Source organism: Pterocles gutturalis, unplaced genomic scaffold (genome assembly GCF_000699245.1).
Source record: "Pterocles gutturalis isolate BGI_N339 unplaced genomic scaffold, ASM69924v1 scaffold26869, whole genome shotgun sequence".
Classification (NCBI taxonomy): domain Eukaryota; kingdom Metazoa; phylum Chordata; class Aves; order Pterocliformes; family Pteroclidae; genus Pterocles; species Pterocles gutturalis.
Window position 1 is genome coordinate 1 of NW_010136553.1, and position 12,948 is coordinate 12,948.

Genomic DNA, 12,948 nt, shown 5'->3' on the forward strand with positions numbered 1-12,948 from the left:
AAAAGAGTATTTTAGTAAAATAAACAGAGGACAAGCATATGCCTCTTATCTCTCTTTTTCATAATCCCTGTTGCCTTGGGCAATTTTCATGCACCAGTTACTTACCATTCTGGGTCAGTTTGGTAGAAGAAAGCTGTGTGGAGACAGAGAAGGTCTCTTTGGTGCTGCGCTGGAAGATGAGGCTGGAAGGGATGTTGGGGCAGCCGTTGTAGTCCTCTTTGCAGCAAGGCAGCCCCAGGTACAGTGCGTGGTTGTTAAATGTGCTGTTCTCATCACACTGCGGGTACAGGACAAGAAATGGAATCGTTCCTACTCTGTCTCACTCCACATACTCTTGCTCTGACAGCAATGGCCTAACAGTACTTTTGTCCATCTTTTGGGTGCACAAAAACACTTCTAAGAAAAAGCTGTGCTTACCACCTTTGGGACCCGTACACAAACCAGACCCAGCTTTAGAAAGTGTGGTCCCCTAGCCACTGACTCTTTAGAACTTAGCAGGATCTTCTGACTGCACAACTATAGTGCTGCTGTCCGAAAATCATACTGAAGAGATAAACCAAGGGAAATCAGGAGGAAGAAAAAAAACCCCAAACAGCCCCCCCAGTCCCCTTGCTAGAGGGCTGCCAAGCTGTAACACTGTAACATGATGCATTTGAAGTACAGCATAATTTCATAATACAAAGGTACAGAGTAATGCCATAGGCTGGTGAAACCTCTGAATACTCATAAACACTGGTATGTTTGAATTCAAAATAGACAGGATTAGCATAAGATAAATCATTATCTGAAGGGAAAAGGCGAGGCTGCATCCATACCCAGTCATGTGATTCTGAGTTTATAAAATTTTGAAACTGTTATTAATCTGTTCATCACATACTGCTAATGAGAGGGAAAAAAGATAACGTAATGACCAAAAAAGATAATGTAATGACCACTACTTATTGAAGCTGAAGTAGAGATGAGTAGGTGAAAAGTCTTCAGAGAAGAATCGATACCTTATAAACATAAAGCTCATGGATATCATCCGACAAGGTAGTGCCATCATCTCTCATCAGTGGAGTGAATGCAAAACCAAAGAGCTTCTTTTCTCCTTTGTCTTTTGCTGTAACAAGAGACAGAAATAAGGAATCATATTTGTACATATTCTGTCTGTCCATATGTACCACAAGGCTATTCACTGACTTCTCTGCACGTCTGCCAAAAAGCATGCAGGTTACATAAGAAACAACATGTAACATACTGTGTCTAATTCTCTGCAAATGATCAACAAGCCTCAAAACAAGCACAAACACACCAAATGTAGTAAAATATAAAATATACATGCTGTAAAGAAAACATTCCACAGGAAAACACAGCAAAAGAACAGCAGGGGAGAACATCTAAATGCTTTGCAATGCACTGACTGTTCACAATGTTTTTAACGTGCAGTTTAATAAATGTAGCAACGGACTAGTTAGCAGTGCATCGTCACTGTATTTGAAGTTGGCAGCCCTTTCCTGCTCTCCAGCCAGTAGCAGCCTCATCCAAATATCAATTGACAACGGAAAGACCTCAGCTTTTTGAGATGTCTCTTGGTTTTATCGTGCACTCACTGGAGCAATGTCTGAACTCGAACCGGAGGTGAGACCCACGGAACCTGTCTATAGGGATGGGCAACTTGATGATTTCCCCCCATCGAGGGCTGTTATTGTGGTAAAGGACAAAAGAGTGGTATGCACTCCTGCTTGGCTCTCCTGAGCCCAGGCTGATGCAGTCCTGGAACAAAAGAAAACAATTGAAGATTAAAAGACATCACATCACTACAGATGAGTCATTTTATTGCACGGTGATAACCTTGATATAATTCATATCCTTCTGTAGACATAAAGGAAGAGTCAGAAGCAGAAACTCAGACACAATGAAATCTGAAATTTTTGAAGAGATCTTTAAACTTTGTTTTAGGTCAAAGGATGAGTGCTGGTATCTTAAGTTATTATTTAAGCTAAGCTCTCTATCAAGCCTAAAATAGATACAATAAACACGTAAAGTCCAAATATATAAAGATGAGTCAAAAAAAAAAACCAAACCAAACCCCAAAAAAACCCAAACCAAAACCTAATAGACTTTTCCAAAAATATAATTTAATCAGGTTTTTGCTTCTGTATCTCAGTTCAGAAGCGATACCTGAACTTTTCAAGCTCTTAACAAATGTTGGTCTTTTGACCTCACCAAGTATCTCAGAAAATTCTGATCAAGTTACTTCATTAGTGGCAAGCAAAGAATTTCTGTGGAATAGTCATCACCTAAAAGTATTATAATGAGATACAAATTTCTGCTTTTAGATATAAAAAGCTGAGAGATCTTGACCAATCTATGTATTCTCAAAATACAGATGAAGAAAAACATGAATTGATATTATTTAGGAAATACAGAAATCCTTATTCAGAACATGAGTGAAGGAAGTTAGGAGAAATACTGAAACCAGGACAGTAAAAAGTCTGTTGTAATGAAGACATGCAGCAGGAAGCACATTTTTTTTATATATAAGCACTAACCCATGCTCTAGACCTAGCACTTACAAAGTGATTCAAAAGATACAACATCTTATAAAACCACGCAGAAAAAAGACAGCTTAGAGTCTTCACTTCTTGCATCTCTAAGGATAATGAATCCAGGAAGAAACAGAAGCTAAGCACACCCAGAATGACACATGCAATATGAATTCTGACATAAACAACACCCCACAGGGAATAACATAATGACAAGAACAACTACTGGTCGTTTCCCCAAGGCATCTCTAAATCCTATCCCAAGAAAACACCAACAACGTTGATTTGATTTTCTCATCTGTAATGGAGGGACTACGAAGTCAAGTGTATCGCATTAACCAGACCCCGTTAGTCTGGCCTGGGGTGATATTCTTCTGGCTATGAGAAAGTTAAGAATTTGTGAAGAAACCCAAAAAAAGAGAAAAGTTCACTGGAATTTTGGGATTCAATGCAAGAACAGCCTCCGGACAGAGACTCACTGCAGAGGCTCAAATCCAAGCTGAGTGACTATAGCATATACTCACACAACTCAGTCCTCTCAAGTCTTAGTAACCATACGGTATGTATCACATAAAGGTGATTGTTTTGATACAGCAACAAGAATTAACTGTTGCAGATATTAACAGGTTGGAGTGAGAGCAGCGGTGGCTACTAAAAACCAGAATGCCTGCAATATCTCACTTATATTTTGCAATAAGAGTAACTTATTGGGCTTCACCACAGCAATTCTGAAACCTCATTCTGCATTAGGTTCTCAGGAGAAAGTAAGACAGTGTTTGTATTTCTTCTATAAGTTACAGTAAGAATTCAAATTTTAGTGTGCGATTTCTTCTGTTGCCTCAAAAAATTATCTGCTGTGGCAGACAAATGGTCAGTCTCTGAATGCTACAAACTTTAAATACATGAAGAGGTGAAGAGTCCTTCCTTCTGGTTAACTTAGTTTCTATGCATTTATACTACAGTCTATAGTCTGAGGAGGGAGAACGGTTTCATCTTTAATTCTGAATTGTGATCTGCAAAATACAAACATGAAACCAGTCTCCGTACACCTCGTTACCATGAGACCCAAATATGGAGGTGAATTAGAGGGCAGAGACAAGCAAGGGAAGCTAAACTAGAACAAGTATCAAGTAATAATCGCATTGTTTAAGGTATGCCCTGCAATTAGTAAAATAATCCTGCTGCTGGAACAGAAGGAAGAGTGAGAAACGTGTCAGGGTTTTTTATTTTTCAGACTATATTGGAAGATACCAACAATTGAGTAAGACCATTTTGAAAAAGAAATACTAATTTTCATTTTGAACAGCACTGTATTCTGGGAATAACTTCACTGCTTTCACTAGGGCTATTTCTGGACCAAGATATACTCAACAGCGAGAAGGATTTGAGACAGACAGAATATTCTCATTACCGCTGCCTATGGTTCTGCTAAAGTCTTCACAAAGGCATAATTCAGGTTTGGATTGTGCTGCTGGTCAGGAAAAATTTACATTTTATTCTAATAACAGATGAAAATTCTGTGGCAATTTCCCCGCTGTACTGTACTCGGCACACGCGTTCTCATTTGGCAGTCTCTGCTTTGAAAGGCCATAGGGCAGGGACAGTAAAGGACATTTCAGCCAAGAACAGCAGTGCTCTGGGGTCAAGGATTAAACTTCCAGGGTTCTGCCCATGCTACAGTAAGCTTGGAGTTTTTTATTAGCTTCTCCACTATATCACCTACTGAAGGTTATTAAATTAACATAATAATTAGATAAATGAAATAGAAGAAAGAAGATGGCTACACTTGACTGTGAAAACAACCTTGAGTCATGCAAGTGATCACTCAGGGGACAGGAACCCAATCAAAGCAATTCCCTTCATCAGTACCGCACAGCCCTGTCCAACACACACCTTTATTCTCAACATCTGCATTAAAAAGTTATTAGACTCCTCTTGTTGCAGTCTTCAGTATTTTCTTCTAGATTATGCTAAATGACTGAAATGAAAGGCCTGATCGAGCAGTCTCTTTACAGCTGCTTCATCTAGGAATGAAACTGCATTCTGTCTGTGGGTGAAACCAGCTCCCTCCCAATGGGAAACGGCAGGTCACCACACTCTGCTCTAGGTGAGCAAAGATTACATAAACCAGATGCTGCAGTGAAAAATAAACCACCTAGGGTTTAAAATGAAATTCTTAATACGAAAGATAAAACAGTATCCATTTAGTGGCATACTAAAATAACCCAGACTAACTGCCCTGTGCTAAGGTTTAGGTAAAAGGATACCCAGACTTCCCAAATCCCAGTGCACAGGTGGGAGGGATGGTTGGAACCGATGGAGCTCTATGTTCTCAGGGCTTTTCACTTGAAGCATGGGGAAGATTTTGAGCACAAACTTTGCCCACATTTTACAACCAAAATCTGCATTCTGAAAGTTGAGACAAACTGGAAATCTACAGTTTAAGGAGCTGAATCCTTATAATTTTCAGGGCATTTCTATAGACTTAGAGAAGCCATATACACTTAATAGGGTCAATTGTCTTCTCTTACCATCAAACAGTAAGCTAACCCACTAAAAGTTAGAAGTAATTCCAGATGGCTGTCTCATTTGCTTTAACTTTGGTAGGTGAATTTGCAGGATTTTAAAATTGTGTAGAAACTATGGTGGCGACGAAAAAAGAGGAGACATGATTAGTTTGCAAACTCAGTTCTATGTAGTTCTTTCTCTTATGTGTAAGTTGTTATTCCTTCAAATAGTCATTTAGCACTTTTGAACTATGCCTCTCTATTCAGTTTAACTGATATTCAGTTTTATATGTTATTTTTCTAGTTCTGTTCTGCAGTTAAGAGAGCACACAAAGGTACCTACGCAGTGAGAAGGAGTTCAAATCAAAGGGAAGGCGAGTTCAACTGCTATTATCCTTGATGGCCCTTTTACTTATTTTTCAGTAGGTATGATAGCTTCTACCCTCGAGTATTTCCTATGCAGAGAAATTCTACTGTCTGCACATTTGAAATACAATGGATCTTAGGCATCATTAGACATCGTGAACCAAAGATCTCCCTGACGCAGATGAAGTATCTTTGTTGCCTTGACTGCAACTATACAGAGAAGCAATAACATAAAAACTGGTGTAAAGATTTTCTTCTAAATATGTGGTTTCAATTTAAAAACCACAGAAGATCCTTTCTATGTAAAGTCTCTCCTTTATGACAAATGTTCACCTGATTTTTTTGTAATCGGATTGACTACATTATATTACTTTGTACTGTGCCTGTTCCGCTATCCTGCATAAAGCCCTGAAGTACTGTTACAGCAATAATAACAGGCAAAGGGAAGAAAAAAAAGATAACCTAGGATCTGTGAATGACCATTCCAACCAAAACCACAGAAGCCTGACAATGCCTAGAAATTACATGCCTTTTATACTTCACCATCAGCCACAGTTACAGTATAATCAGCCATCACGATGCATGTTAGCATTTGAAGATGCTGATATTGCAGTTTGGAGGGTAAGGACCTCCACTGGTCTTTGGCAGACTGCTGTGAACTGAAGTGATGATTACAAATATGTCACTCAATTTGAAAGCTATGCCTAATGCAATTAAACAGAAAAGGATTGTGATCTTCCTGCAAGAGCTGTGAGCACAAACCATACCTCACTAGAGACATACTTCACTTCTAATGAAATCACAAGCAACTGTAGTAATGAAGGGAAAGTTCTCCTTTCAATTAAAAAACAGACTGTGGCCATGTTGGTACACAAGCACTTTGGTGTTTAGACTCTTCTACAGTAACGGCTACAACAGCCATTTTATTGCAGTGGAGGTAAAAAACAAGGCAGGAGGAAGTTACTTCTGATACATGTTTATGTCAAAATACTTTGTTTACTTCTCTATCCTCACACCCTCCCACTCCCCCCAAAGCTGACTTCTCTACCCTCTTCTCTTCAATAATACTGGAGTAAGAACAGAGGAAGCAAAACATTAAACATCACCATCCACAGCTGGAATGGAGCCATCCCAGGCTGAAAGCCAAGATCTTGGAAATAAGGCTACTGGAATTTATTTTCCAAAACTACATTCAGTACCATAACTACAACAACTCAGATTTAAAAGTCTCTCTTGTAATCGCATTTCACCATGTTGTATGACATGCATTATTATTTATTTTTGGATATTTGTCATATACTCTTCAGTTCTTTCTGACTACAGTTACGCTAAATTTTCTTTTCACTATAGCCACTGAAATCACATTTTGAAGTTACATAAAGCTTTTCAGTTTATGAATATTTCCTCCAAGTTCCCTATTCCCATCTAGGGGAAGTGCTCCGAATTCTTTCAAATTTATAACTGACCATTTCTTTCATCATAATATTTAGTTAAAAAACTTAACTAAAAAAAAAAGTAAGATCTAGGTTTAATTCGGCAGTTCCCTTGCATCAGAAACAACAAGAGAACCTGTCCACGGAGCGAGCAGATGGCACCCGAAGCTCAAAGAGGAAATAAGCACTCACCTTCAAGATTTCTCCATCCGCATAGAGCACATACATGGTCACCTCAATGTTCTTCTGCACGCTTTTCCCACCTCTTTCGAAGTCTCCCTTTTCTAATGTCAGGTACAAGTCATTGCGGATATCACCTACAGTAACAGAGTGGAGTCACACGCTAAAATTCACCATGGAGGACTCGGTGCCCGTGTGCAAGATTCTGATTCTGCAAACCATTTTCTGTGTTCTGCACAACTATGGCTGATGCCCAAATCATTCCAAGCAGCAAGTTAATTGTTAATAAAGGTGAACACTGTAACATCAATGCATCAAATCAGACCATTGTTAGTGATGCCTTTATTAAGCGTGAACTCAGAATCAAAACTTGTGTGTAAGCGGGGAAGGGGAAAAAAAACCTTCTACTGCTTTGCCTAGTTGCAGATTTGGGAGTATCAGGCTAAGCCTGACAAAACTTCCTTAACACCCGACTTCCTATTTCCAACATGTTTTAGTACAAATGAATATTTTTGTGGTGATCAGCAGAAAATTATGTTCAGTTATCTCTTCTTCAAGTATTTTCTGTATTTTCATTATTTCTTTTTATCATAACAACAAAATAAAATTGACTTTTTGGGAAACCTGATTGTAATTCAGTTCAGATGGATTAAGAAGGAATAACTAAAATTTTTTTGCTAGATTTCTGGCTAGCCCCTGCTGTCCATATGCATGAATAGAAGAAAGCGGGCAGTATGGATACTTGCCAATTTCTCACTACCTCATTTTCAAGAGCTTTCAGAGCAAATGACTATATTCAGAAATACAAATGCTAGCATCTACCTCAGCATCTTGTTATGCTGAATTTGACAGATTCTACCTCACTTTTTTCCACTTTTTTTTTTTTTTTTTTTTTTTTAAGACTCTGATTTGGGAAACTCTGCTTTCAAAACCATTGCAGTCAATTCTAAAGCATGCACCAAAAGGAGAGCAGGTAGCACCTATTTTTCTGTAAGATTTATTTACTTTCACCACTTCATGATGGGTCACTTACCACTTCTTTTCATTTACTTGCCACAAAGGCAAACATACTAAAGGGCAATATATAAAAATAAAAAATAAAAAAATTGAACAATTTCAAGGCAAGTATTTTGTTAAGCAGCCTCAAGAGACTACATAATGAAGGAATGGAATGGCTATCCAGCTAAGAGAGACTCCTCAAATGTCTGATTTCTTCCACCCCAGTACTTGGAGAAGCTGAGGCAGTTAAATCTGTTTATTAATCAGAAGCACAATGAAATCGGCATCATTTGCTTTCAGGCAGTGCGCGACATCCTTTTGTGTCTGTCAAAGAAGCACTTCAAATTCTTATAAGAAGAATAAATAACAGACTGAATTTGTCCCTTAATCTACTGTAGGGACAAACAATAAAAGCTTTCAGTCCTGTCTTTACTTTCTTTTTTATTTCTGGAGATAAGTACAACTTTTTAAGCTCTGCAGCTGACATTCAGTGCTTTCTGCTAGGAACTCTTTATGAATGGAAATCTGTATGCAGAACGTCCTCCCTTTTCCATCAACCTCACCCTCACTGTGGATTCACACAGAGCTGACTGCTTGAAACACCTCTCACAGTGAGAGCTCTGAAAATGCTAGGGTTCATTAACGGGAAAGAGATGACAGCAAGAGGCTGCTGAAATACCTCAAATATTTGATCCATTTTTTCTCCTCAAAGAATAGTCATCAAATGCAACACTCCACAGTCCACAACAACAGAGAAAATTCTCTTGCTATGTACAATCGAGCTAAGCTACCTATAGATATTGACTACTGGAGTATCAAGGAAATATAAAACTCATCGCAAAAGACAAATTAAGTAGGGACTTTTGTTTTGAAAATCCTCCTGTTTAACAGGCTCTACCCTTTTTTCTTAGGACTTCGCACAATGAGAGAAAAAGATTCAATTTACATGCTATAACTCTTAATAGAAATTAATTGTACTCACTACAATTAGCATTTTGGAGCTTCCTATTTATGACCTCTTTTCTGAAAGAGAGTCTGGCTACACAAAGTCCAATGTCAGACTGCAATCATTTTCCAGCCTAAATTAAAGGCAGCGTTTAGTTATATATAGCATCTTATCTTCCATTACGCTTAACAGGAGGGATATTACTGTGCTAATTAAAAAAAAATGCCTTTGGGGCAGGGGGCAGAGGAATCTAAAAACCAGTGGATTTGCATCAAAATGAATAAAAAAGAAGGGAAAAAAGCATTTTAGTGAAGTATAATCATGCACCTTCTCTTGTAAAAACATTGCGTATTGAATATTTAAAAAAAAAGGTCATTACATATAGTAAAAATAGGAAAGTAAACGTATCTAGCCAAGACAAAAAACATTGAACTATCAGGTATGGAGCCCATCTGTTTCTTGAAAATCTGGAGTTAAAAATACAAATTCAAACACGTCTGGTTATTTCAGCAAAAATAACCTCACCACAAAGTGGTATCTCCTTTTCCCAACATATTATTTACCCACATCTCTTGCCGAGTTCTCGCAGGCCATTTTTTTCTCCAACTGCTACTGGATTTGAGGGGTTTAAGCTCAGATGCACTAACGGGCAGCACAGAAACTAGAGCAAATGCTTGAACACAGAGCACTTTAATAAAAATTCTATTTTGAGTATGCAAACTGCAAGGCTGGAGAACACACTCTGCACACCACCGCACAAGTGCACCAACACATAGCGCAGTGCAGCTTGCATGTGACTGAAGTGTGATCAGGACGATCAAGAAATTATCCTTGTCAGCTGCAACACAGAATGACAGCTACATATCAAGTCAAAAAATCTTGGCAGATAGAGCTTTTCCCATATTTAATTCCATTGTAAAAAGAAAAAGCGAAGTAAAGAACTAGTCTAACAAACCAGATGATTCATGCTCTCTGTGTGGCAAACCTACTGCACTCCCAAGTGACAGTAACTCGCATTTTGAGAGAAAAAGCGTGCTGCACCAACCTGCATCGCTTCTGCCTCACACCTTCACACACAGAGCAGCACAGATTCTAAAACTGGGTTACCTGTGGCCTCCCATTATTAGTACAGGAATAAAAAAGGGCTAGAAGGCCACTGGGCCAAAAGTATAGATTAAAACCTGCGGATGACATTTTAAGCTGAAGTCTCTTTGTGTCAGATGGCTGTTCAGGATGAACTGAAAACCTAGTGAGAGCTTACAGAATGGTATGTGTTTTAAAGCCCATCTCTCTACAACTGTTCTCTATTTAAAAACTATTTATGTGCATTTTTTGCATACGTTGTTACTGAGATTCATTCTTCATGAAATGTCTTGAAAGACAGTATTTTTCATAATAATAGAAAAAATTATTCTCTGATGTCTTATGTGGCTCTTCCTTTACCCTCCCTTACCTGTATGGGGATTTTGGTTTGTTTCTTTGTTTTAACCCATTTACAAAGCCTTATGTCAAATGTCCAATTATTTAAATCATAAATAGCTTTGGGGGGTTTGCTTGTATTGAAATTAAATCCTTTTCTCTTCACTTGAAACTATTTCAACGGAAATGGGGAAAAAAAGGAGTGGTGGAAAAGGCTACAGGAGCCAAATATTGATTTTGTGTTTGCAATATGAAGAAATGTACTGGAAGACTTCCAAATGCTTAATTGTAATTTTCAAGACTTAATAGCATGAAGTAGTCCAACAGCCAATAATTGTCTAGTATCTATTAGGACACCTAGGAGATTTATCCTGAGAAAATGTACAGGCTTACCACTAGAAGATTAACCAGTTACTTGAACTGCAAGGTAGTAACAATTTACAGAAGCTGTCTGCATTTAATCTAACACTTTTTATTCAGGGATCCTAAAAGGTTTTGTACACTGAGGACAGGAATAGTCCCTGTTTTAGACAGGTGAATACTGCATCAAAAAAAGGTTCCCTAATTCACATCAGTTCCTACAGGAGAAAGAGACAAACAAATCTCTGACATCTTGATTGGGGCAAATCTGTTTTTTGAGAGGTCAATAACTGTATTTATCCAGAGAATCTTCATTGGATTTTTTCAAACTGGAAGCTTACTCTTGCCATTTAAGCAGCAAAGGATATAAAAAACCATCTATAAAAATTATTATTTATGTCTATATTTGTTAAATCGGTGAGATAATCCTATTTACTTAGGGCCCAACACTGTGACCCACTGCCTACTTGACTCCCTACCATCTCTGGGTTTAGCACCTTTCTGAAAATACTGGCACTTTACAGAAGAGTGCGAATAACCTCCAGAGAGGGATGGGGTAAGGACACTCAAGAGTATCTTCCACAATGGCTTGTGAAGAAAAAACAAACCCAAACATTTATGTCCTATATATAAATTAACATCCCCACAACTGGAGTAAATCAGCATCACCCACTGACTCAAATGAAGTTACTTTACAGCAGTTTAAACCACTAAGGGTTTGACTCCAAGAGACTCTGTCCAGCTAAATAAAAATCTCTGAAACAAACTATAAAATGTAGAATACTTATATTCATGTACAGTGTATGACTGTGCTCTGGCTATATTTGTTCTATCTCTTTACAGTGGTAACTGCTCTTTTTTCTGGCCAAGAGCACCCCAGTAAACCAGACATTCCCTTGGTAGACAGCTCTTCTCCGCAGCAGCTTTGGAGGCCACAGCACAAGAGCAGGGTGCCAGGAACTGGATTCTGATCCCAAACAGCATCCTACGCCCTTACTTCAAGCTGCAACTTTCTCCAACTGCTTCTGAAGTGCAGTCATTTCAGTACAGGTGAGGGTAACAGAACGAGGCCACCACCAGCTTTATGATCATCACATTATTTTTACAAACCAAACGGAGTAAAGGAAAAAACTGACAAAGTGCACTGTATGGGAAGGGTCTCAGACTCCCTGGCCTTCCTCCTGGCTGAGCACTACAGGCTTGTTCTCAATGACACCTCAAAAGATGAGGAGTGCCAGGCCTCATGGTGCACGCTGTCCCCTTGCTTTAACAGTGAAGTCACCTCTGGCACCGGCGTGAAACTCTGCTGTGCTGTCCTGTGTTCCTACTTACTGTTCAAAGGAAGCAGCCTGGTACGGCCAGTCTCTGGGAACCACACGAGATCCATTTCAGCAGTTTGTTTCTCTGCCCCTTCACCAGTCAGTCACTAATTTGTTTAAGGCCTGTGTTCTTGAAATAGTCACAGTATGCAACTATCACCAATATTGGGAGTGATATTAGAGCAGCAAGGGGAAACACAGCTTCCATCTACTGCCTGTGTGGCAAATGGAATTGACATTTTTTTTTCCTATAAAGAGAACATTATGCCAGTTTAACTGTGTGTGTTCCTCTAGCTTTCGGTAAACAAAACACTCATTGTTTCAAGGAAAAGGAAAAAACAATGCTTACTAGATTATTTGGTACCCGTTGTTCGACTTCTATGTCTAGAAAATAATTTATACAATGCCCTTTTTAAATTCAGTGATTCTCCTGAAACACAGTTTCTCTTCAGTAGTAGTAAGCTCATTTTTAATGTTTTTCCTTATCTCCTCCAGCTTAGTATTTTAACTTTACATTTCCACAAGTTTATTAATGACAAAAATATTTTTTTTATATCCCTTGCAAATGCTTTTTGGGGATGATTTATGTCTTTTAGTTTCGTTGACTCTCTTGCCATAAACATTCTGAGAACAGCTGATGGATTTTGCCACGTCCATTGCTTAATGTATTTTTGCCATGACTTTGTGCTCACTGACAGAACAGATGCCGAGATGTTTCTCACCTCTGCGACTGATTCATCTGCCATAGCTACTTTGTCTGAAACTCTGCGGTATGAAGAGAGACTGATAAGACAAAGTCCCCGCCTCTCTGTTACCCAAGTTTCCCCTATGATGTCATGATTTGCTATCTTTACCAATCCCCCAAATTCCATGACAGATATGAAAATGGGA

At 38.6% G+C, this 12,948-nt stretch overlaps 1 protein-coding gene across 1 annotated transcript in view; it reads right to left on the reverse strand.

The window, feature by feature from the left end:
• Positions 1-105: 105 nt before the first annotated feature.
• LOC104468288 (dedicator of cytokinesis protein 3-like) overlaps positions 106-12,948 on the reverse strand; it is a gene marked incomplete at its 3' end in the record, with an annotated part of 49,237 nt that continues 36,394 nt past the window's right edge. Inside the window, exons 7-10 of the mRNA XM_010082356.1 lie at positions 7,027-7,151; positions 1,593-1,755; positions 996-1,102; positions 106-277 (exon numbers count right to left, since the gene is read on the reverse strand). Of these exons, the coding sequence (XP_010080658.1) occupies positions 106-277; positions 996-1,102; positions 1,593-1,755; positions 7,027-7,151 (567 nt within the window). The remainder of the gene's footprint in view (positions 278-995; positions 1,103-1,592; positions 1,756-7,026; positions 7,152-12,948) is intronic.